The 24,799-nt window shown below is 35.9% G+C and overlaps 1 protein-coding gene across 2 annotated transcripts in view; it reads right to left on the bottom strand.

The window, feature by feature from the left end:
• Positions 1-19,532, bottom strand: part of RSBN1L (round spermatid basic protein 1 like) — a 61,120-nt gene extending 41,588 nt beyond the window's left edge. For both annotated transcript variants that reach the window (XM_016145954.2, XM_016145955.2), the window contains exon 1: positions 18,924-19,532. In XM_016145954.2, coding sequence (XP_016001440.2) covers positions 18,924-19,494 — 571 coding nt within the window. In that variant the 5' untranslated portion in view covers positions 19,495-19,532. The remainder of the gene's footprint in view (positions 1-18,923) is intronic.
• Between the last annotated feature and the right edge of the window lie 5,267 nt (positions 19,533-24,799).

The following is a 24,799-nucleotide window of genomic DNA, read 5'->3' as shown; positions in this document are numbered from 1 at the left end:
AACCGACTCTTAAATAATAAAACCTTTTTTTGCCTGGTTATAATAAAATTCACTAGTCTCCACCAGTATTAAAGTCATTATAATAATGTAAAGATAAAACTATACATGCACATATAAAAATATAAAAATATTAGATGAATCACTACAGTAAAACATAAAAAGCATTAAGAATCCTTTTAAGAGATTTATTTAATACTACATCAACAACTCACTTATCTGGAATTTTGAGAATAATTCACAGACTTCCACGTAACAAAAGACTGTCAGTTTTTTAAACCATTCTAATAAGTTTTTAAAATGTACTAAATACTGCTATAAAAACATAAGAAATAAAAGTCTTTTTATTATAACAAAAATACTACATTTGATGACATCGAAAACAAAGAAAAAAATTTTTAACTGGTCAAAATTAAAAAACAGTAATTGAGTGTAATTTAATTTTTATTGTCTAGATGTCATTTTTCATTCCAGAGAGGTGACAGCTGTAACTTCTGGCGGCCAGCGATATGCTCATTCTCATTTGTTCTGTGCTGAGACACTAGACCAGGTCCATTACTACTATACTGTGTAATACAATAAGCAGGTTCTCTAGCTCTACTACAGCAAATTTCACACTGCATTCTAGTTAGTTACAAACATATCATTCTTCTTATCATCATTCCTGCCCCAACCTGTATATGGTCTTTGAAGGTAGAGACGGCTCTCCCTCAATGAATGCTTGTTTGATACATGAAATAGGTCCAATGATAGTGTACATCATAACTTTCATTCCTATAAGGTGCTCTAGATTGACCTCTGTTAATCCTTTCTTCTTTTCCTCCACCATGCCACAGCAAAAAAGAGAATTCTTAGTTCTTCAAACCTTCCAGAAGTAGTTCCTCAAATTTATTTCTCTTTTCTAACCAGCCTGGTCATTTTTGTCAAAAAGCTCTAAGATTTATTTAAGTTACTTCTCCAATAATATTAGGTACCACTATTTTTCTGGGTAAGTCTCAATACAGACAGATAATTTTCCCCATTAGACAATGGGCTAATTTCCTTTTTATGTAGAGCTCTTTTTATATAAAGTACTCATAATTTAATACCTAAAAAGAACTAAAAAAATAAAAAATAGAAAAATTTAAAAAGAAAATAGGTGAAAATTTCAGACTGTTCATGTCAAATAAACATGAAAAAAAAGTTCAACCTTATCAGCATTCAAAATAATACAAATTAAAACAATGTTAAACCATTTTTCACCTATCAAATTGATCATTTTCCTTAAAAATAACAATAACCAGTGCTGGCAAAGGTGAAGTGAAACAGGCACTCCTACACAAATATAAGAAATATAAACTGAAAGTCTTACTAGAGGACAATTTAACAATATGTTGAAAAAGCATTAAAATTAATCATTCTTCTAATGCCGCTATTCTACTACTAGGATTTCATAAAAATAACTAGGCCTATATGAATATACATGAACAAGGGTCCTCGCTTCATATTATTCATAGTAGCGAAAACCTGTAAATAACTTAAATGTTTAATATGGAGGTCAGTTAAATAAATTTGGGTATATTCATAAATGGAAAATTATGAAGCCATTAAAAATAATATTTGAATAAGTTAACATCATGGGGAAAAATTCTGTTAGAGGAAAACTGCAAGTTATTATATATATAAATGTAAATCTATGAAAGAGTACCAAGTCTGTCATATATATGTGTGTATATGCATACCTGTGTACACACACACACACACACACACACACACACACACACACATACACGCATCTTAAAACAAAGGAAACTGCTCAAAAGTTTATATAAGAGTAGGACCTCCCAGTCTTCCCGCCCCTACCCCAAACAGGCTAGTAATCATTTTAATCTCAAACCTTAAAACAAACATTGAATTTTCATTTTCTGGAGAAACTGAATAGGCTTGAAGACTCAGATACCCCAGGCAAGGGTGGAGCTAAAAACAAGCTGACTGTACTTCCCAAAAAAGTTTAAACCAAATTGAATTAGGAAATTAAAAAAAGAGAACTTTTGGAAATTAAAAATACAATGGCAGTCTATGGCCATGCCACCTTGAACGTGCCAGATCTCTTCTGATCTCAGAAGCTAAGCAAGGTCGGAAGATCAGGTGCTGTAGGTGTTAAAAAAAATAATGCGAAAATATAATGGCAAAGTCAAAGGCTTAATTAAAAGTTTAGAAGGTAAAGTTGAGATAATCTTTCAAAAAAGGTAGAGCAACAACTTAAAGAAGTGGAAAATAGCAGGAAATAAGGTGATCTAAAGGATCTACTAAGGAGATCCAATATCAAATTAACTGAAATTTCAGAAAAAGAACAGAATTTTATAGGGAGAAAAATAATAAAAATAAGTAAGTTTTCTCAGAGAAGATCAGTCTCCAAAATAAATATTCCTTCAAAAAATGAGTACAAAGAATGGAATTCACCACCATAGCCCCCCTTCCCATACACATATCAGACACACCATCATGAAATCTCACTGTACTGGAAATACAGAAAAGATTTTAAAAGGCTCCAGGGGACGGGGACGAAAACATCACATATAAAATATTAGGCAACCGTGTGGAACCGGACCCTTCAACACAACAGTAGATGTTAGAAAGCAATACAGTTAAGTAGGGCCTTCAAAATTCTGAATGAAAATAATTTTTAACCTAGAATTCTAAAATCTGCCAAACTATAAAGTATGAGGGAAGACATTTTCAGACGAGCAAAAGTTTAAAAAATTTTTACCACACACGAATCTTTTCTTAGGAAGTTACTTGAAGGTGTACTCAAGTAAACTGAGTAAATAAAAAAGGAAGACGGCATGGGACCCAGGAAACAGGGCAAACACAGGAAAGCGCACTAGAGAATACTACTATGATAGCTGTGTAGCTGGCTCAAATGGTGAACACCTCAGGTCAAAGCACAGGAAAGGAGCACTACAGAAACAAGACCTCCAGGAGTAAAGGAGAACTATGAGATCAACTCTTACCACAGAACACAGAGAACAGGGCAGAAAATGAAGAAATAGGTATATGTTGTAAATGAAAAAGAGACATCTTTAACTACATGAAAGTGAACCAAAAACAGAAAAGCATCTCTGAACTGCATTGAATAGTATTTGCAAAGTCATAGTAGGCACTGATTATTGCTTCAACTGAGGTTTATGAAATTATCAAAGAGAGAGAAAAGCTAGGTTATAAAAGTGCTAAACTTTTATTTATCTTAAGAATGCAATACCTCAGTCTAGAACCGATTGATCAAAAAATAAAAGGTAGTATGAGCATGTAATTTAGAAATTTGGAATTAAAAGATGAGAACCAAAAGAAAAAGAGTTACAGGGGCAGGGAATGGAGAGAGTTAAGACTATTTCTCATTACGAACCTTTCAGTATTGATTTTTTAAAATTAAATCTTATTATTATTATTATTTTTTTTTTTTAGAAATTTACAAAAGTCATTGTCTTCCTCTCAAACACCTATAATCCCAGTGGAATCACAAGAAAAAAAAATCAGACAAATCCCAATTAAGGAACATTTTTCAAAATACCTGACTCATCAAACTGTCAAGGTCACCAAAAGCAAGACAGGTCTAAGAAACTGCCACAGCCAAGAAGAGCCTAAATAGACAGGTTGACTAAATGTAATATGGTGTCCTGAATGGGATCCTTGAACCAAAAACAGAACTTTAGGTAAAAACTAAGGAAATGTGAATATAATATGAACTTTAAGTTAATGATAATATATCAATATTGGTTAATTGTGCCAAATGTACTATACAAATGTAAAATTTTAATAATAGGAGAAATTCAGTGTAAATGGGAGCTCTGTACGATCTTTGAAGCTTTTCTGTAAATCTATTACTATTCTAAAATTAAAACCTTACTAAATAAAGGCAAAACTTAAAAGAAATACACAGACTCACACAGATGCGTACATATGTGTATAAATTTAACACTATGTAACAGAGCTCCAAGGCACACTGTTAAGAAAAACAGAGCAAGTTATAGAAAAATGTGCAGTTTTTAAGTTTTTAAAAATATAGTTTTTGTGAGTGTGTATGTGTACATATGTATATATGTTAATGCAAAGAAAAAGTTCTGGAAGGACAAATACAAACATCTAACAAGAGTTTACTCCTGGGGTAGGAACAAAACAAACTCTTGTTTTGGTTCTCAGGGTTCTTAACATGTATCCATTTTTACAGTTCCATAAGGACCATTCAGCCTTATGGAACTGTAAAAATGGATACATGTTAAGAACCCTGAGAACCAAAAGACCTGTGCAGATCTAGTCAACTAAGAATATAAAAACGTATGAATTACTGAACTGAGAGAGTTGTGGAGCTTCTGCTGCTTGTACTTATAACATTGGGGGCTTGTACTTCTACTCCAGTTACTTATAAAATAAGGGGCTTATGCTAACTTATCTCTGAAGACCCTCTTTCTTTCCTAATATTCCCTGATTCTATGTTTCTATTTTTCTATAAAGGGGAAAATTTAATACAATGATCATACAGTAACAACTTCCCACGTTTTGCACAGTACTGCAAAATGTTTCTTCCTAAAGATATTATAAGGTGTTCAAAATGTAAAATACTTATCTCTTTTAGGATTCAGGAACAGACAGATTGCTATGGCTAACATATTCAAGCTCGCCCCCACCCAACCAAAAAAAAAAAAAAAAAGAATGTTGAAAATGGAACAGTTTAAGACAGCTGGGGATTAATAAACCCTAAATGTATTGTAATACAGTGGAAACAACTGAGGCTTTGTAGTTAGACATGTTTAAGCTTAAATTCCACCTCTGCCACCAAGTAACAAAAAAGTTACTTACATGTGCTGTGCCTCGGTATTCTTATCTGTCGAAAATAACAAAACTTATCCTTTAGTTTTGTGAGGATTAAACGCATGTGCATTATTTCCAATACTATGCCCAGTATATAACAGGCACTTGACAAATGTAGGTATTACTAATACATTATTAGAAAAGCATCTAGTAACATGCACAGAGTGATAAAACAGTAGAGTAATAGTAGTCACATGAACACAGAAAAAAGAGTAACAGGAAAACGAAATAGAAATAGAAATATATATATTCATATATATATATGTATGTATATATATATATATATGAATATGAAAGCCGACCCAGGCATAACATGAAAAAGCAGTTTGGGCTCTCTCTCCTGCCATAATGAAAACTTTCAGGTCAAGTTTTCTTTACTGACCTGTCAAGAAAGATTTGCCTCCAAAACATGTATGATTACTCCCTCTTTTTTCAATTTATTGTAAAACCAAGACATGAAGTAGAGAGACATTATTCTTGGTATCTAGGTTACAGAAGTAAATCACTCTAGTCACTGAGTCTTATAGTTGTCATATAAAACATGACTCATATATAAAACTGGGGGCATTCTAGACCTCTAAATCAACATTTTATGATTATATAATTTAATTAAAATTATCCTCTATAATGGAAACAGTAAATATATAGTTCTTTCTGGTTAATGATAACATATGTGGGAACCACTGCTCTTGTTTTATACCCCTAATTATATTTTTTCATACAACCAATTAAAGTTGTAAATGAAAAAAGATATGTATTTGGCTAATATCACCAAATAACTCTCCTATAGATGCTTTATTTAAATTCAATTTAGAATATGCTCTAAAGGAAATTTTATAAAACAAATATATCTATTAAGGTCTAAGGCCCCAATATGTGCAAAGGGAGAAACTTGTTAGGACTGCCAAAGCTAGGTTCTAAGAATCCTTGCTGTTCCCACCCAGGTCTCTTGGAGTCCTGAGCTGCCATGTAAGATATCTAACCATCCTGATGAAGAGATAATATGGAAAGGCTCTGAAACTACATGAAGAGAGGACTCACTTCAACATATAGTCATCCCTTATAACGCAACAACACGCACATGAGTAAAGTCATCTTGGACCTATCAGATAGACAAGCCACCAAGTGAACACCACTGAGCAACTCCAAGTGAAGCAGAGTCACCTAGCCAATCCTGCTGGAATTCCTGACCCACAAAATCATCAGGTATAAATAAAATGGTGTACTTTTAAACCACCACATTTTAAGATACTTTGTTATACAGCAACAGATAAGAAAACCTTTACACAAAGTCTTCTTATGGTTAATGAAAAAGTTGTTTGGGGCAAGTTATGTACATACAAGACATGCAATGACTTCAAAGAAATGTTAAAATAGAATGTCTCATAAAACGCACCGCTTTTTGAAAATCTAAGAGTGAAGGGCTAGAATAAAGATGCTTAGCAATACATAATGTCAGACCTACAGAGAATCAAAGATCTCAAAATATCCTCCCTTAGCTTCTGTGACATTGCATAGCTGTTTTCCCATCTAGTTCCCATGAATTTTACACGTCATAGAACCTCTCTACCTAGAACTCCTCTATCTCTTTATTGAAATCCTACGACACTGTCCTTTGAAGTTTCTCTTAAACATCCCTTCCTCCCTCCATCCCTTCTCCCTTTCTTAATATCTGCCTGCCACTACTCCCAGTAGAATCATCAGTACTTTCCATTTGTCTTATGATATTTAACTCAGTGCACTAAATGTTATAATTACTTTTCCAGTATCCTGCTAGTATGTCTAAGCTACATGAAGGCAGCAACTGTATTTAATGACTTTGTCATTTTTGTTAAGATCTACCAGAGCATTAAGTACTAAAAATGTCAAGCTGAAGAGTTAAACTCTGGTAATAGAGACCTCAGATTTCAAAGACAAACATGTTTGAAGCACCACAAAGAAATCACTTCCTACAGCCTTCTCTGGTGTAGCCCATTTCTCTCTTGCTTTTCCTTAAAAAGAAAAAGAAAAAAGAAAAAAGAAATCACTTCCTGAATATTACTAAGTATCTTACCATAATTCGATCTGTTCCTGATTAAAAATAATCGATAACCTTTCACTGTTATAAAATTATATACCAATAATCAAGTATACGTAGAAAAACCAAAAGCTTTCTTATATATCAGTAATAATCTCCAAAAAACCTCCCCAAAATAAAACAAAATACCAGAAGAAAACTGATCATCTGGAATAAATACCAATAAATTTTTTGGAGATATAAAAGAACATAATAGGTAGAGATACATGTAGCTTTTAAATATAAAGATAATTCTATAAAGATTACAATCTGCCCCTAATTTTAATCAATAAATTTAATAAAAATCCCCTATGGGATTGTGGAGGGTAGAATAACTTTACAAAATAATTCTCAAATTAATCAAAAAGGAAAAGTAAGAGCAAGGGAATCTTAATCCAAACCTCACATACAAAAATTTTCAAAGTGCACCATAGACCTAAATGTAAAATCTAAAACTATAAAGTATCTAAAAGTAAATATAAGAGAAAAGCCTGTGTGTTACCTTGGGTTAGGCAAAACTCTCTTGGTTAAGACATAAAAAGCACAAACCATAAAAGAAATTATAAAGTAGACTTCATCAAAATTACACAATTTCTACTATGAAAATGTGTGAAGGGCCATATTAAGAGAAGGAAAAGTAACGGGATGGGAGAATACATTTACGAAATACATACCTGATAAAGAACTTGTGCATACAATATTTATAGAATTTCCACAATTTAATAACACAGCCAGTAACAGACAACTTGAATAGACACTTTGCCAAAGAAGAGAGTCATAAAAATGCATGAAAAGATGCTCAACATAACTAGTTATTAGGGAACTGCACATTAAAAACCACAATGAAATACTACTATATATCCATGAGGATGACTAAAATTTAGTAAACACAACATGAAGGGCCAGTGAGAATGAAAACTGGTATAGCCACTGTAGAAAAGTTTGGCAGTTTATTGTGAAGTTAAACATAAACTTAACATATAACCTAGAAATTCTCTTTACTCAAGAGAAATAAAAGCATATGTCTACCCTAGGATTTGTATGTGAACGTAGCAGGCTTATTATAACTACCAAACACTAGAAACAATCCATATGTCCACCAATCGGCAAATGGAAAAACAAATTGTGGTATCTCTATACCATATAAACTACCTCTCAGGAAAAAAAAAAAAAAAAACTGATTAATGCAACAACACTGATGAATCTCAAAAGCACTATGCTGTGAAAGAAACCAAATCTGAAGAAGCCAGAGAGTACACTTGACTTATATAACATTCTGGAAAAGGCAAAACTATTGGGACAGAAAAAAAGTCACCCCTGAGACTGGAAGTAATGGGAGAGCAGTGAGTGGCAAGAGGGAACTTTTTGAGGCGACAGAAAATTCAGATTAAAAACACAAAATATCCTCTTTGTGCAATGCACCAATAAGTTTTCTTTCCTTCCTTCCTTCCTTCCTTCCTTCCTTCCTTCCTTCCTTCCTTCCTTCCTTCCTTCCTTCCCTCCCTTTTTGAGGTTAAGAATATACAAAATGGCAATTCTGATAACTCAAGGTTGGACAAACATAATTCAATTAGCATTATCCACACGGTTCATTTTCTTTCTAGTTCTCATCCCATTAATACTTGCCTCTTTGGATTACTTGACAATTTACCCATTGTCTGTGAGCTGCTGATCAACTTCTCATCTCATTATTACCTTTCTGGGGTTCTCACTGAGATATCTGCAAAAATTTTCCTGAATAATAATCAGACGTCTCTTCTGAGAAGGCAAAAAATGCCGAAATGAAGTGCAACTCATCCATTTCCAAATAGTTATCGAGTACCTAGAGCAGCAGTCCCCAACCTTTTTGGTACCAGGGACCAGTACTATGAGAATCTGATGATCTGAGGTGGAGCTGAGGCCATGATGCTAGCAGGAATGCAAATACAGATGAAGCTTTACTTGCTGACCTGCTGCTCACCTCCTGCTGTGTAGCCTGATACCTATCTAACTAGCTAATGATGGTAGTGGTCTGCAGCCTCGGGGCTGGGAACATCTGACCTAGAGGACGAGGGCCTAACCTGAAACAAGATTATCACAGCTCCAGCCTTTACAGAGCTTACAGTCTAGTGAAGACAACAAAGTGATTAATGACAACAAATGTGATTAAAATGAAATGAAGAAAGTAAAAATAGAAGTACAAAGTGATATGGGAAGAAACAGTAAGAGGACCTAACCTAATCCAAAGAGTAGCAAAGGCCTACCCTTCCAGCTGAATCCTAAAAGGTGAGTAGCCATTAGCTTGGTGTAGAAGAAGTATGGAACTAGGGATGGAAAAATAATGGGTACAGAAAAGTTCTAGGCAGCAAGGAGCAATGAGGAGAAGCTGAAAAGCTGAACAAGGAAATGACCGCCCAGAGCTGTAAGACATTTTAAATTTGAGTATCATCACATTAACAGAAAAGTGACATATCAAAATATACATTTAGATCTCTAGTTATTACTTATGTTCTGGTATGAGGAATAAATTGAAAGATCACAGATCTGAATTGAAGCAAGGAGCCCAATAAGGAGGCAGTTATACAATAATCAAGCTAGAGGTAATGGTAATTTGAACGAAGACTATTAGAAAGAATGCAGTGAAAGTAGATACATATGAAAGATAGTGACAAGACCTGGCTACAGCTTGGATGAAGGTAAAGTATAGAATCCAGTTTCTAAGCTTGAGCCACTGAATATACAATGGCACTAAGATAAGGAACACACATAGTAAGACAAATTTGGGTAAGGAAGACTATGAGTTTTGAACGTTAATTTTACAGTTCTAAGGGATATCTAATAGTGGTTATGTCAAGAAGGCTGTTAAACAAGTGTATCTAAAACTCTGGACTAAGCTAAGATTTGGGGAGTGCTAACAACAGACACTAGAAAATAACAAGGCGATTAGCAAACCCAGATGAGAAGAGTACTATAAATGGGCCAAAACTTAAACCAAATGCTAAAATAAGTAGAAGCGGAGATAAGGAAAATGGCAAGGGAGTTCAGGAGGAGGACAAATGGAAGATAAATTGTTAAATTGTTAGACCAGAGTAAAGGTTAAGAATCCTTGCTTCATTTTGAGTTTTTTTTTATAGTCCTTTTAACAGCTGTGAACAGCAGTTACCTAAGAACTAAGAACACACAAGACTATTTGCTCCTGAGAGAAAAAGTAACCATCACTATCTGCCACTGTAAGAAGACTTAAAAGGGTCTCCTCCACACATACATACTGAAATACAGACACTTAACTAAACAGAACATTTTTAAACCTTAGCTACACTGACTCACCACAAATTTGACTTGCATCTGGTAACAGAACTCTCATATAAGGTACTTGCCTGCATCTCAAATGCACAGCCAGCTTTTAGAACCAGTTCTCCTGAAGGCCTATCCACACTTTTTCAACTATATGCTTACTTTATTCATCTGAAACCATAGAATTATAAACCCTCCTTCCTTGCTACATGAATATTCGATAATCATGATGCCCTATCACATACTCCCATTCAAAACCTTTTCCTTTTTGTGTCTAGGAGTACCAATCATTTTATCATTAAAATCACTCAATTTTACTACTATAGTAGTTTCCAACAGCCCTGTCTCTAATTTTTCTCTCAGACAATTCATCTTACACAATGCTATCAAAAATACCTATCTGAATATACTATCACCTTACTAAAACAACTGTGCCTTGCTGTTCTGCCCACAGAACAAAATCTGAACTCCTTTTCCAGGCAAATAAAAGGTAGACTGTAGAAGACTTTCAAATGCCATGCTGTCCTATCTCCCAACTTTCTACAAAATCACCAACCCAGACAAATGGTTCGATTCACAGACCACTGAACATAGATACATACCATGCACAATTCAGACTCCACAAATTTGCTCCCATCAGCCCCTTGCCTAACAATCCAGTCTTCATCATCTCCATTTACCTAAGTCTTACTATTCCATCAAAGCCCAATTGATTTATTTGGCAAACTGTCTCACAATGAAAGGTGACATTTCTGGAAGGAGATTTAAAACAGTAACACAATTTGCATTGTAGCTTACAGCTAGAGAGCTATGAAGTAAAACTATCTAAAGACCTGAAACCTAGATTTACTGCTTATTGTATACCCTTGGGCAAGTTACTTAAATCTTCTAGGCTTCCATATAGTACTTATAAAAGATTAAGACTTAACTGAACTCTTAAAAAGTTGTGAAAATTATATAAAAATACATAAAGTGGAATACAGTTCTATGAAAATTAACTATCGTTGTGTCTGTCCTCAAAAAGCTCATATTCTAGCTCAAGTTGCACCCAGGAACTTGTACTCACTGCATCAGCCTGTCACCCATCTCAAAAAAGCTTGACAGAATTTTTAATTCTGATATTTTTATTATCCTCAAAGGAGAAAACTGAAAAAATGGTGAATATTTATTTTTTTAAGATACAAAATTCATCAATGACTCAGCCAGAGAATGAACCCTGTCTTCTAGAATATTGTTGCATACGTCAAACCAGTGAAAATGGCTCTGAATTAAATTATATCTAAAGAAAATGTATACCCTTTCTATAAAAAAGTTAAAAAAAGCTACTTAAATTTTTAATGCAAAGAGGTCAGATAAAATTAATTTTTTAATAAAAAAATATTGCTTTTTTTCTATCATTCATTGAGTGCATGGCAAAGATCTTTAAATGGCTAAACAAATACCTGCTCTGAAAGAACTAATATAATCTAGTTAAATGGGAATTCATCTAGGTATACGGTTAATTTATATTAGTTAACAGAGGGCATGGTGGAATAGAGATAATTTTGAATTCTATGTAGTATTTAACACACTTTACTAATGTATATTACTATATTTTTTTAAAGTTTTTTTTATTTTTGGCATGTTACCAATATTGTAATAATTATCAATTGTAACTGACCTAATACAATCAACCTTTAACTATCAGCATTCTGCAAGAAGCTTTCCAAAATTCAAACTACTGTGAATAAGCTATCAAACTATGGTTAATTAAGAATTGAAGAAAAGTGCTTACCATAAGATTCTAGTCACAACAACGAATTTACAGTATATACTTTGGTATCGAAATCAAAACAGATTGCCAAATTTTAATCTAGATATGAGTAACAATTTATTTTGAATTCTCCATCCTCAAAACTAATTCATTTTTTATTTAGAAGTAGTTTGGCATCATTCTTTAACCCCCAGTGAAATGGGTGACTAAGGCAAGGATCATTAACTGATACTAAAGCAATGAGGGGAAAGATAGTAAGGGAACTGGATATTCACAAAGCACCACAAAACATCAAAAACTATACACTAAATTCAAATAGAAAATGAACTATCACAATGTTGATAATGGTCAGTTCAACCAAATGGTCAAATTTAGCATAATTACTAATGGCACAATCAATATTATACACCTCTTGATTGAATGTAATATGATGTACACTTATAAAACAATCTTACCAAAACTATTTAAATGGAATTTAACCAAGGTTCATACCAAATTCTAGTTTATAAGAAATACAAAGAATCAAGTTAAATAACACCACAATAACACAACTGTTTAAAAATCATGAATACAGGAAAATCTACAAGATAACAGCTTTATTAAACTGTTATCTTCAAGAAGTCAATGTCATATTAAAAAAGCTCTAAATTAAAAAAAAAAGCTCTAGATTAAAATAATTAGATGTAGTGTGGTTGGGATACAATAGGGAAATTGGGGGGAACTAGAAGAATCTGCACTGGGACAGGCAATATGGTTATTTTCCTAAATGTTTTAATGTTATTGTGGTTATGTGATTACATTTAGGAAATGAAGGCTGAAATAAGAATGCAATATCGTGATATCTACTATTTACTTTCAAATGATTCAGTGCATATCTATAACAAAAAGTTATAGAGATGGATAGTGGTGATTGTTGCACAACAATGTGAATGCAGTTAATGTCACTAAACTACACACTTAAAATAGCTAAAACAGTAAAATTTATGTATTTTATCAAAAATGTAAAAAATAATTTTTTAATAAAGAGTCAACCTAAAAAATATACAAGCACATCTATTCCAGAAGAGAGATGTCAAACTGTTAATGACAGTTTGGAAGTGGGGGAGAATTTCACTCTTTAAAGGATACATATGTGTTGTTGAAACTTTATAGTTCTGTAATGAAAAAAATTTCAATCCTAATTATTTGGGGGTGAAAATTTTGGAAATATGCTTTAAAATACTAGAGCAAAAAATAAAAATAAGTGAAGGAGGGGAAACAAAACATGAATTGTAAACTGTTTATAATTGTTGAAGGATAATGAGTAGACCCAAAATTCATTATACTATTTTGGTTTCATTTTGATTAATTAAAAATTTTCATGATAAAAAGTTAAATATTTTCAATCTACAATTCAAGAAAAAAATAATAGGTACAACATAAAGTTTAATGTACCTTCACACATAAAAATATTTGAAATTATAAAAAAGTACTAGTTTTAAAAAATATTAGTTTAATTGGTAAGACTGCACTGTTATTACTGATTCTCCTCAATCACATACAAAAAGATTTTATATAAGCCATAATATTTTGTCATAATTCTTTTTACTCTAACACAAATTAAATATCACTATTTTTCCAATATTCTATTTTAAACAGTTTATCCATAATTTGAAAGTTTAATTCATTTGAGGATGGTGAAAAACTAATGCCATTTACTATAATAACTAAACAACTGAAATACAAATTTCTTTCAAAAAGTTAGTATGGTTCATACTAATACGCAACAGAAATTCCGAGAAACCAGGATACCAAAGGGAAAACTGTACAGGTTATACCTATCCAAGAATTCAGTGAAACTAAATGTCTCCACTGTGTTAAGCAAGAAACATGGTTAGGAACTAACATCCCTTTTGAATGCCTACAATATGCCAGATTCATATAATTCTAACCATGCTGTGAAAAAAGTATCCCTTTGCAACGCATGAGTCTGGGCACAAAAAGATTAAGACTTCACCAATGTCAGACAAATAGGAACAAATCAAAATAAGGCTAAAATTTAAGATCTCTTCTTGAAAAACATACCCAAACAATAGAGAGAAAAAGAAACAAACAGAAATTTCATCTTTGATGTAAATAGGAAACACAGTAACTTGGAATACAATGTATAATTACAGAAAGCTGATGGTGGAATGGTAACTTAGCATAATAGGTTAATGTTAAGTCCCCACAGAAGGAGATAATGACAGACAATCCTGCAGTTCTCATAAAGACTTAGAAACTGGAGACGCTGAGAGGCAAGATGAGAGAACCAAAACCACACCCCCTTCCCCTGCCAATGCACACGTATATGCATGCAAGCATGCGCACGCGCACACACACAGTCCTAAGGGAATGAGAGGTATGGTCTCCAGCAAAACTGAATCAGGGTAATTCCAGGCTCAGGGGTGTCTCACAAAGAAGTGAAATGTTGGTATGAAAACATGGAGACTAAGTAAAAATATATAAACGAAATGGTGGGACTTGTAGCTTTCTTCCCCTACTCAGCACTAGATCCCTCCTGTCAAAATGCATTACGTGTGCCAATGCCCTCCTCTCTCCATTATTCCCTTACAGAGACAGAGAAATGAAGGACTTTTATCAGAAGAAAACAAAAGCTTTCTTATCCACCATCCAGAGAAAAGAAATAAAGGTGAAAACATGGGAGTTCATTAGTCACTAAGCCATGCTCATGCATGCCCAGGGAGCTTTCTATCACCTCTGGAACTTTCTACTTAATATGAAAGAACTGCTAAGGACCACACAGATCTGAAGAAGGCCTCCAACAGAAAGAAACAGAAACCATAACAAACAGAAAAAAAGTTAGAGGAACCAAAACGACACAAGGAACAGAAGAACATGTCAAAGAAACTACGTTGCACCAATGAAAAAGGAACAACATACAGGAACAATGAACAAGAACAAGCTCATAGAACATTTTTCAAAAAGGTACCTGAAATTTTAAAATTCACTGAAAGGGTTAAAATCTCCTAGATAGCAGAACAGAAGACAAATCTTTGGAGATCAAATTTTGCAACAGCAACACTGGAAGCCCGGCAATAAGGTGACACCTCCAAACTTCTGAGGGAAAATGATTTCCAATACAGAAATCTCTCAACAGCCAAAGTCAAGTGTAAGAGTAAAAATAAATTTCCAAAAAACATTCCCATTCACTGTTTCACAGTAACAGTAAAGGAACGCAATGTGAAGAATAAACCAAAAGCAAGGCATGGGATCCAGAAAAAGAGACTACAAAAGTGAAAGAAATTCTCAGAACATCAGCTAAGGGAAGTCCCAAGATGACAGCTTTGCAGCAGGCCGAGAAGGAAATAATCTAGAGTAAAGCAGGAAGGACAGCTATATAAGGGATGGATGACTACAGGAAAAAAATGGAACTGATAAGTTTATCTGACAGATCTGACCATGTGGAAAATTGTACTGAGAATCATTTTATGAAGCTGCTGGAGGGTACAGAAAGGCTTTGCCAGACAAAACTAACCAAATGAAAAAACAATGCATGAAAAACAAGATTACACAAGCAAATGAAATCACAGTAAACTATCCCAGCAGTGACAAATATCTGGTCATAATGATAACTCTAAATATGAATTTAACGTAAAATTGTGGAATAACAATATTAGAAAGATGGGGGAAAGTCTACTTTGAAAAACCTTTGAATATCTACCCCTTTAAAAATCACTGACATTTATACCTCAAATTATTCACTTCTAAGCAAAGCCTCTATTTTCATTAAGGTTAAATTCTGTAACTACACTCTCAAGGCAAAAATTCAGTGAAATGCCTTGGTTTTGTCTTGGGACAGTTCACCAGGTCACTCTAAAGGAAATAAAAAAAATAATAAATGCAAAGCAAAGACACTAATAAAAATTAATTCTATGCAAGTTTCATTGGTTACTGGAATCAGTTAAGATATTTTGTTATCTAATAAAGTGTTCTGCTATTGTTACAGTATGATTCCATATGCACCATTTCAGTAATTTATCCGGTCCTACAGAAAAATAGTCTGTGAACTCTTCAGTAGATTACCTCTGTAAGCACCAAAGCCTAGTCATTTTCAAGTTTTAAAAAATCTAAGATGTCTTTGCACATTTTTTTTATAAAATATAATGTAACTTTTACTTAATGACTCAGGCTATCATGGGAGTCAGCTACAGCACTATGACTAGATGGCCTCAGAGGTTTTAGGTAAGGCATCAACCCTCACACTAAATGGACCTAGACTGGTATGTTTATAATTCTCTAGTTCATCACTCTTAACTTTCAAATCTTCTATCAATGATCCTCTATCTAAACTGACCCAACTTTTAATGTTATGGGGTTAAAAAAAAAAAAAAATCAAGCTTCTGACTCAAATAACATTTACTAAAGCCCTGCCAAGCTCTTTCACATACACTTTCATTTAATACAAATAATTTATTAGGATGGTAGCCAGTGATAAAATTTAGCAATTTTTAATAAAGACATTATTTTAAAAAACATACTACAAATAAATAGAGAAGGTTAACTGCTTAAAGAAGTTGGAAGGCTAGATCTTTTGGATGTTTTGTTTGTTTGCTAAAAGAAGGATCTATTTTCCTTGTTTAGGTGTCTTTATAGCTAACTTCTGGTACTGATTCAGACTGTACAATCAATGGGATAATTGAGGGGGTCACTAAACTATTCTACGTGCTGTTCGTTCTCTGAACTATCCAATTAGAGAGCAACACTAAAAAGTGGTATATACCTAAAAGCAGCGGTACGCAACTTTTTTGGCACCAGTGACTGGTGCTCCTATGACATCCAATTCCTGATGATCTGAGGTGGAGCTGAGGCGGTGATGCTAGTGCTGGAGAGCAGCTGCAAATACAAATGAAGCTTAGCTTGCTGGCCTGCTGCTCATGTCCTGCTGTGCAGCCCAGGGGTCAGGGACCCCTGCATAAGACAACTGACACTTGGTTATCCATTCACTAAGATTTTTACAAAAAGCCCAGTGAAGTAAGTACTATATTACAAATGAGGACTTTAATATTTGCAATTATATCTATATTGAATGCATGCATGTAATCTTGCTATTTTAATACCACTGTTGCTTGAGAATCTTAATTAAAACAGAACCTCAATTCAGTTAAACCTGAACTTTAGAAGGATTAGCACTTCCCAAATTAAGAGGGAAAGATTTTCTCCATTAAATTTACCATCAAGACACTGAAAAGCAATCCTTTCTGTCAAAAAAAAAAAAAATAGAAAATCGTACAAGTGTTAATATCTAGTCACTAAAAAAATAAAGAAACTAGGTCACGGAAAAACATCTTCCCTATATCTTAATGTAAAGCTATCACTGCTTATAATCAGGTTTAACAATGTAAGGATGCGGCAGCCTTCAAAAAGAGAATTTTAAATGTAATTTAAAAGACTCGAAAAATTTCTCTTTAACAGCCATTTCACTTTAAGGGCCATTTATGTGCTCCATATTTTAAGTCAGAATTGTTAAAGAATACTTATTTATTTTCAGCCATTCCAATATACTGACAATGTTATACCTACATTCATTTTCTCAAAGAACTTAAAAAAGCAAATACCCTGTTTACACATCACAAGTAAGACTGATACCTAGCTGCAAAGGCAGACTTCCAGACATAACTCTTAAATATAACCATTAAAACAAATAGCTTGCCTTAAAATACTAACCACCTATAATCCAGATTTAAAGCAGTATAAATTCCATCCTCAAAACCACTTTCCTAAAAGCAACACTCTCCAGAGCTGAGAGGTCCTTTACCTTGTGCCAGAATACCTGATGGCTATGCTTAGATGTCAAAGATTTGCTACAGGCAAAACATCAAGAAGTTAACTGTTGCTACATACTCATGTACAGAATTTTTGAAGATTGTGAAAATAGCCATGCTAATTCAAATATACAGAGAACTTTTTATGACCTAAACTACCATTAAATTAGCAATGCTAAAACCACTTGACATTTCATTTTTCCTTTAAAAACGAAAGTATTTTGACAATACTGTATATTAATGTATATTTATAATAAAGATTATTGATTTGTTTTTGATCACATAAAGATGTTATTTTCAACCCGACACCACGTTGTGCCACTGTCAGATCCTAGTGTTATCAATAGGTAGGACCATTTATTTTAAAGAAATATTTTCTGAAAATTTTATGACTAGCCTGACTTTAAAAATGTCTAGCCGTGTCTGACAAGGACGCTTGAAATTTTGCCTCCACTGATGCTAAAACATTTTGCAACCACTTGCTCTGGCCCCAAAACGTCAACGTTCCTGATTTTATCATTTGCTGCAGGAAAAAAAGAATATGGCTGAAAATTCTTTCTGAAGAGTAGTATTTCAGACAGGACCACTAAAACCACTTAAGACTACGGAGCGGAAAGAAGGGTGGAGGGAAGGTACCTTATGAAACAGCACACTTCGGGCCTTGCACACTACTACCTCATTTCCCTAATAGGGATGAAAAGCTCAGGCCTCTGGTAGCTTCCAGCTGACGCCAATGCTCTCCACACCCCACCTTTTTTTTTTTTTTTTTTTGACAGGGTTTTCTGGCGGTGGAGCCTGTCACAAATATGAATTCCATGATCAAGTGTAAACGATCTAATAATCAATACCAAACCCTTCCCGACCCCGTTCCCTTCCGTCTTCCTCCGTAGCCAAACACACGTAGGCGAGTTCTTTACATCGAATTCTACGAATCCTGCAGTGCAGTAACTGGGAGGCAGAAACGATGTAGAAAATAAGAGTTTCAGCCATTCCCGTCGTTGCCGCCGAAATTACAGACTCCGTTTCCTGTACCCATGTGGACTGCAAAATCTCCTGCTGAGAACGGGAAACCTCCGGCCCCCTCCAGGCTGGCGCACGCGGCCCCCACTCTCGCCGTCTCGGCCCCGCGGGCGCGAGGGGGTGGCGGGGGCCGGGACGCCCTCCCCTCCCCCATCCCGGCGCCTGGACCCACCTCGCGGCAGCGGCTTCACCTCCCCGTTCTCCTCCCGGGCGGCCCCGCCGGCCTCGCCCGCCCCGCCGAGGCCGTGCCTCCGCCTCTCCTTCTCTCGCTTCTCCTTGGGTCTGCGCGGCTTGGCGCTGGCCGAAGAGGCGGCGGCCGGTGGCAGAAGACGGTGAGGCTGAGCGTGCAGCAGCGTAGGAGGGACCAACAGTTTGCGCGGCACCGGCTGAGACGAGGAAGCGGAGGCTGGGGAGGGGACGGCCGTGCCCCCGGAGAAAGAAAAACTGCTCCGAGCAGAGGACGGGGAGGGGGCAGCAGACAGAGCGGCAAAGCTCCAAGACGTGGAGCTGCCATAGCTTTGCGGGGAAGGTGCCGCCGGCGGCTGCAGCTGTCTGCTGTTCCCGCCGCTGCTCCCTTCTCCGTTCAGTCTCCGCGGCGCCTTCTTCTCCTCAGTCCGCACCTTCTTGGCGGACAGAGGACCCGGTGGGTCTCGGGGAGCGGGCTGCAGCTTGCCAAACAGGTCTTTCTCCGAGACGGCAGTGGCGGCAGCAGCACAGCGTACTGAGCTCGGCGGCTCCGCCATTTTGCGCTCCTGTTGTATTTACTCTCCTCCGCTCCCGGGCGCGGGGCGGGGGCGGGCCCTCCACGAGGGGCGGGGAGGGTGGGGCGTCCGGGCCGCCGGCCGGGCCCTCCATTGGGCGAGCCACGCCGAAGGATCCCTCTAGAAGCCAATCAAAGGCCCAAATCTCGAGCCGAAGAGGCGGGATCGCCAAGCGGACCCGCTTTGGAGGTCACAGCTCCGCGGGGCGCGGCCGGTGGCCAGGGGAGCTGCGAGGGGTGGGTACTCCAGTTGTCGCCAGCGTGAACTCGTGTGGCCCGTGAGTGTGCGGAAACGCCCACTCCAGACCCGCAAAATGCCCCAGCCCGGGTCGCTCTCGTATCCGCTTCGATGACTTTGTCTTTATCACTTTCTCTTCATTTTTCTCTTGGGTCACTTTGGTCTCTTCCTGCCTCTTCGCGTCCAGGGCGCCGAATTCCGCAGATTCTCAGCTCAGAGGAGAAAATTTTGCAGGGAATTAAGTCCTTGTCAGTAGTCGATTTGATGGGAGGGACTAAAAATCACTTGGTGTTTTGACAAGATTTGTTACTGTTTCTAAAATCATCAACTGTTATTTTGAGGGAGATAACTTCCTGCAAATCTAGACTTCTGGATTACTTCTGAGTTTGAAGGTAAGAGTTCTTCGTGGAGAATTTTTTAACTTTTGTGATTGGACCCTTAAAGATTTAAAATTTATTATAATTATTGAAACAGACTCGCTAAGAAAAGTCTTTTAGCGATATTTATAGATGTTTGAAAAGCAATTTTTTTTGGCCTGTATTTTAGCGTTTAGTTAGCACCCTGAGCGTTGGACGCTTTGTAAGCGTGTGCTTTGATTTCTAATTTAGAAGATAAGGAATTTAGAGAGATGGGTTACAGTAATACGGTTGCAACCAAAGCGAGGAGCACAATTTTAATTGAATTCTTAAGGTCTCACATGAAATCAAAATGTAAAATGAATGGATGTAAAAATAGTCAAATCAGGACATGACCATTCACAGGACATTTTGAGTCCTAAAAGGTGCCCTAAATTGCCTGTAACTTTATGGAAAACTATTAAAAGTAACTTTCCAGGATTTCCAATACTTTCTTGTGACCTCGTGAAGTTAGATTTTTGTCCCCCACCCCTTTTTTATTTATTTTTAAAGACTATTTTAGAATCGAAATTTAATACTTGTTTGTTTTTATTAAAAAATTTTCAATTACAGATGAGATTCAATATTATATTAATTCCAGGTGTACAGCATAGTATTTAGACAATTATATGACTTACAAAGTGATCCCTCAATAGCCTTGCACCCACCTGGCACCATACATAGTTATTACAATATTATCGACTATATTCCCCATTCTGTACTTTACATCTCCATGACTATTTTGTAACTGCCGCTTTGCACTTATCCCTTCAAATTTCTCACCTAGCCTGCCAACCCTCTCCCATTTGACGATCATCAATTTGTTCTCTGTATCTATGTTTGTTTCTGTTCTATTTTAGTTTTTAGATTTAAAATATAAGTAAAATTATACAGTGTTTGTCTTTGTGTGACATTTTAGCATAATACCTCTAGGTCCATTCATGTTGTCTCAACTGGTAAGATTTTATTCTTTTTTATAGCTGAGTACTATTCCATTGTTTATATGTATCACTTTATCCATTCGTCTTTTAATTGGAGTATTTCATTAATTTATATTTAGAGTTATCGATTGGTATTTAGTTATTGTCATTTTATTAATTTTTTATGATTGTTTTTGTAGTTCTCTGTTCCTTTCTTATTCTCTTGCCCTCTTTCATATTGATGACTTTTTGTAGTTTTTTTTGAGTTCTTTTCTCTTTATTTCTTGTATACTGCTTGTAGATTTGTGTGTGTGTATGGCTACCATGTGTTTCATATATCCAAAGCTATGTTTATAGCAGGATTTTAAGTTGATGATCACTTAAATTTAAACACATTCTAAAATCAATACCATTTTCACTCACCCTCTTAATGTTTATGTTTTTGTTATTATTTTTTTAACTCCTTTTGTCAGTGTGTGTTTATGTGTATCCCTTAATTTACTGTTGTAATTACACAGGATCTTTCTGTTTTTGCCTTTTAACCTTTCTGCTAGCTTTAATGTTTGTTGGTAGAGTCACTGCTTGAATTATGAATTTGCTTTTATCAGTGAGAATTTTTTTTAACATTTTATGTTTTATTTTTTCCCCTGACCCCCTTCCACCTCCTCTCTAGTAACCTTAATATTGTTTTATAGACTTTTAAGGTACCTCAAAATCTTAAGGTAATGAAAGTATTTGCTTCCTTTAATACGTAACAGTGGAAGTAAAGGAAAACCTTGTAGTTGGAATTGACTGGCAGCAGATGTCTTCATGAAAAGTAGCATTGATGGAAGAGTGGACAGAGAGGATAGGGCTGGAAATCATTTGCTACTACTAACTAGCTTTGTGACCTCAGTCAGTGTGTTTCATCCATCTGTCAGAACCTCTTTTATTTGTTAAGTAAGTAAATTTGATTACATGATTATTCATGCTTTAAACATCTGCCTGCCTTATTCAAGAAGCTTTTCAAAATCACACTGAAACTAGTACAATTAAAATAGCTTCTTGATTGTTGACCCTCCAGATGTAAAAACTGTTTCTCTTCTGTATATTAATGTAGTGCCTGGAAACTTGCACCATTTATTCCTTCATCTGCCACACAGATGTTTGGAAAATCTGACATGAGGGCCCAGCTAAAGTGAACTCTCACCTGCATGAATTAGTTACATACTCTTATCAGGCCTGATTCTAAATTTGCGGATCTTGGGCAAGAATGTAGCTATGGAGGCTCACGTACTATGTGTCTATAAATGTTTAGGTTTAAAAAAAAAAAATGGTAAACTTATAAAAAAAAATTCTACTCTATTACCTTGACAAATCTACATTAATAATAATCTGGAAGTCCAGATTTAGATTTCAAATTCTAAGACTCTAGAGTCATCACACTGACCCTATTCTTTTTCCATTCCCAGCCTCTTAACCCACCACACCAAAAGGGACCGTGCAGGCATGCACTCAACATGCCCAGACTTATGTTCACACCCCTTACCCCTGCAGATAGTGATGTATAATCGGTAACTGGGTCTGCCCTCAGATCTAGCCAGTCTAAAAGAGGAATGCAGGCTCCGGGCAGGCATGCCCCCTTGACCATTTGTAGCAGAAGGGTCCTTACCCAAGTCTAAGGGCAGTATTGTTATAAAACATACTCAGTTATCTGTTTACTCTCCCATGCATTCAGCCACCCCTTTCAACTAGGTCATTTCTAACAACATTGAACTGGGAGAGAATTCTCACCAGTATCACCAATTCCTACTGGCTTCATCTCTACCAGTACTAAAACCATCCACTTCCCTTCATGTCCACTGTTGGAACCCTACTCTGAGTACTACCCCCTCTGATCTGAATGACTACACTAGCCTTTTTTTCTGTTCTTATATCCTAGTTTTCCAAAATCTGTTCTCCATTCTACCCAAAACATTCTTGTCAAAACTTAAATCTGATCATGTCACTTTTCTTGCTTAAGACTCATCAATGGCTTCTGTTGCTCTTAAGATAAAGAACAAAATCCTTAATATGACCTACAAGACCCATCATGATCTAGCCCCTTCCACTTCTATATCAAGTGAAAAAGGTCTTTAATTACCAGAATGCACCATGCTATCTCTTAGCATAGGAATATTGTATATGTTGTTCCCTCTTCCTGGAATTCTTTCCTCTTTACCTAATGCTTATGTGATGGTTTGGGTAGTGAGCATAACAGAGGCCTTTTCCACCATCACTTCTTGCCTTCAGGCCTCAAGTCAACTTGCATTTTGTCAATGGTTTCCTTCTTGACTGGGTCTGTCTGCCTCTAGTAGTCCATCTTCTTAAACTGTTCTACATGCTGCTACCAAAATTATATTTCTAAAATATAGACCTCGTTGTGCTTCAGCCCCTTCAATAATTCCCTTTTGCATATTGAATGTCATATTTTTAATGTAGATACTAGCTATTCTTGATATAACCCCAACACTTCTGTCTCTCTCATGCTCCTACAGCTTTTATCTGTTTCATCTATTCTGAACTATGTGTAATTGCCAAAAGAGTTGCATTCTCTGTTCCACTGTACATTCTGTTTCCTCTGCCTGGAATGCCCTAACAAAGTTTTATACTTATCCTTAAGATTTGGTTCAAGCATCTACCTAGTACCGTGTTTCTTGACCTGCCAAATCAGAGTTGATCATTTCTTGCTCCATCATCATTCTGCTGCCTAGGAACATTTAACACATTGGTCTCTGGATCTAGCCTATGAGCTCCTCAAGGGCAGGTATAATGCACTATTTATATTTGTATACATTGTATCTGGGACATGGTCAGTGCTCAATAAATAAATTGTTGAAAAGAAGTATATAAAGTACAGGCTTGTGATCTTTATGATAAGAGGAGGACCAAAGGTTCCAAACTTAAATGCCAAATGGTCTTGGTAGATTAAAAAATAATAAGAATAAGGCAGATTGAATGTAGTATAATAGGAAGTGGTAAGGACTGCGGAAAACTGGGAATAAATGCCTTATCTACAAGGTACATTTGCTTCTCTTCTCTAGCTGATTATTCCCATATGGAAATGAAGTGGGACTACTTCCTAAATATCTAGACTTTTTAAATATTAAGTTTTCTTAAAAACTGGGGAAGTCAAACAAAACATCTGCGGGTCAGATTAACCAGTCTGACTTCTGATCTAGAAAAGAATGGCTTATTTGGCTAAGGTAGCTTTTGAGAGTTTCGTTTGTCTTTTAATCCAAGCCCTACCTTTGTCAACTGCTGGATCAGATGCTAAGCAAATATATTTAAACTTTCAACCATAATAAATTGTGTGTTAACAGTGCTTAGAACTGTCCTCTGTACCTCTTAGAATCTGGTTTTTCTGTGCATGATGTCCTCCAATATTCCTGAGCTGAATGGCATATTCACTCTGCAGGTATACTATCCTCTGGCCTTGACCAGGTTCCTGGCCTTCTTGGATAAAAGTCCTTGTGTTTTATGAGACCCTGTATTAACCTTCAAGACATCTCTTACACTCTTCTGTCATGGACATCTCAAAGTACTGCCTCTATTTCATTGACCAGCTCATCTTTGTGTGTGTTTCTTATTTGAATCATCTCTGGCCAGTTGTAAAGGGTGATTCTATACTTTAGGAAAGCCTGGCTTTTCAGCTTTCATCTTGGAAGTTCTAATTTAGTTTACACCTAGTGCAAGGCCCAACAAACTTGTTCTGTA

The sequence above is a fragment of the Rousettus aegyptiacus genome, unplaced genomic scaffold (genome assembly GCF_014176215.1).
Source record: "Rousettus aegyptiacus isolate mRouAeg1 unplaced genomic scaffold, mRouAeg1.p scaffold_m13_p_13, whole genome shotgun sequence".
Lineage (NCBI taxonomy): Eukaryota > Metazoa > Chordata > Mammalia > Chiroptera > Pteropodidae > Rousettus > Rousettus aegyptiacus.
The sequence above is the reverse complement of the archived record's forward strand: the minus strand, read 5'-3'. Positions and strand labels throughout refer to the sequence as shown.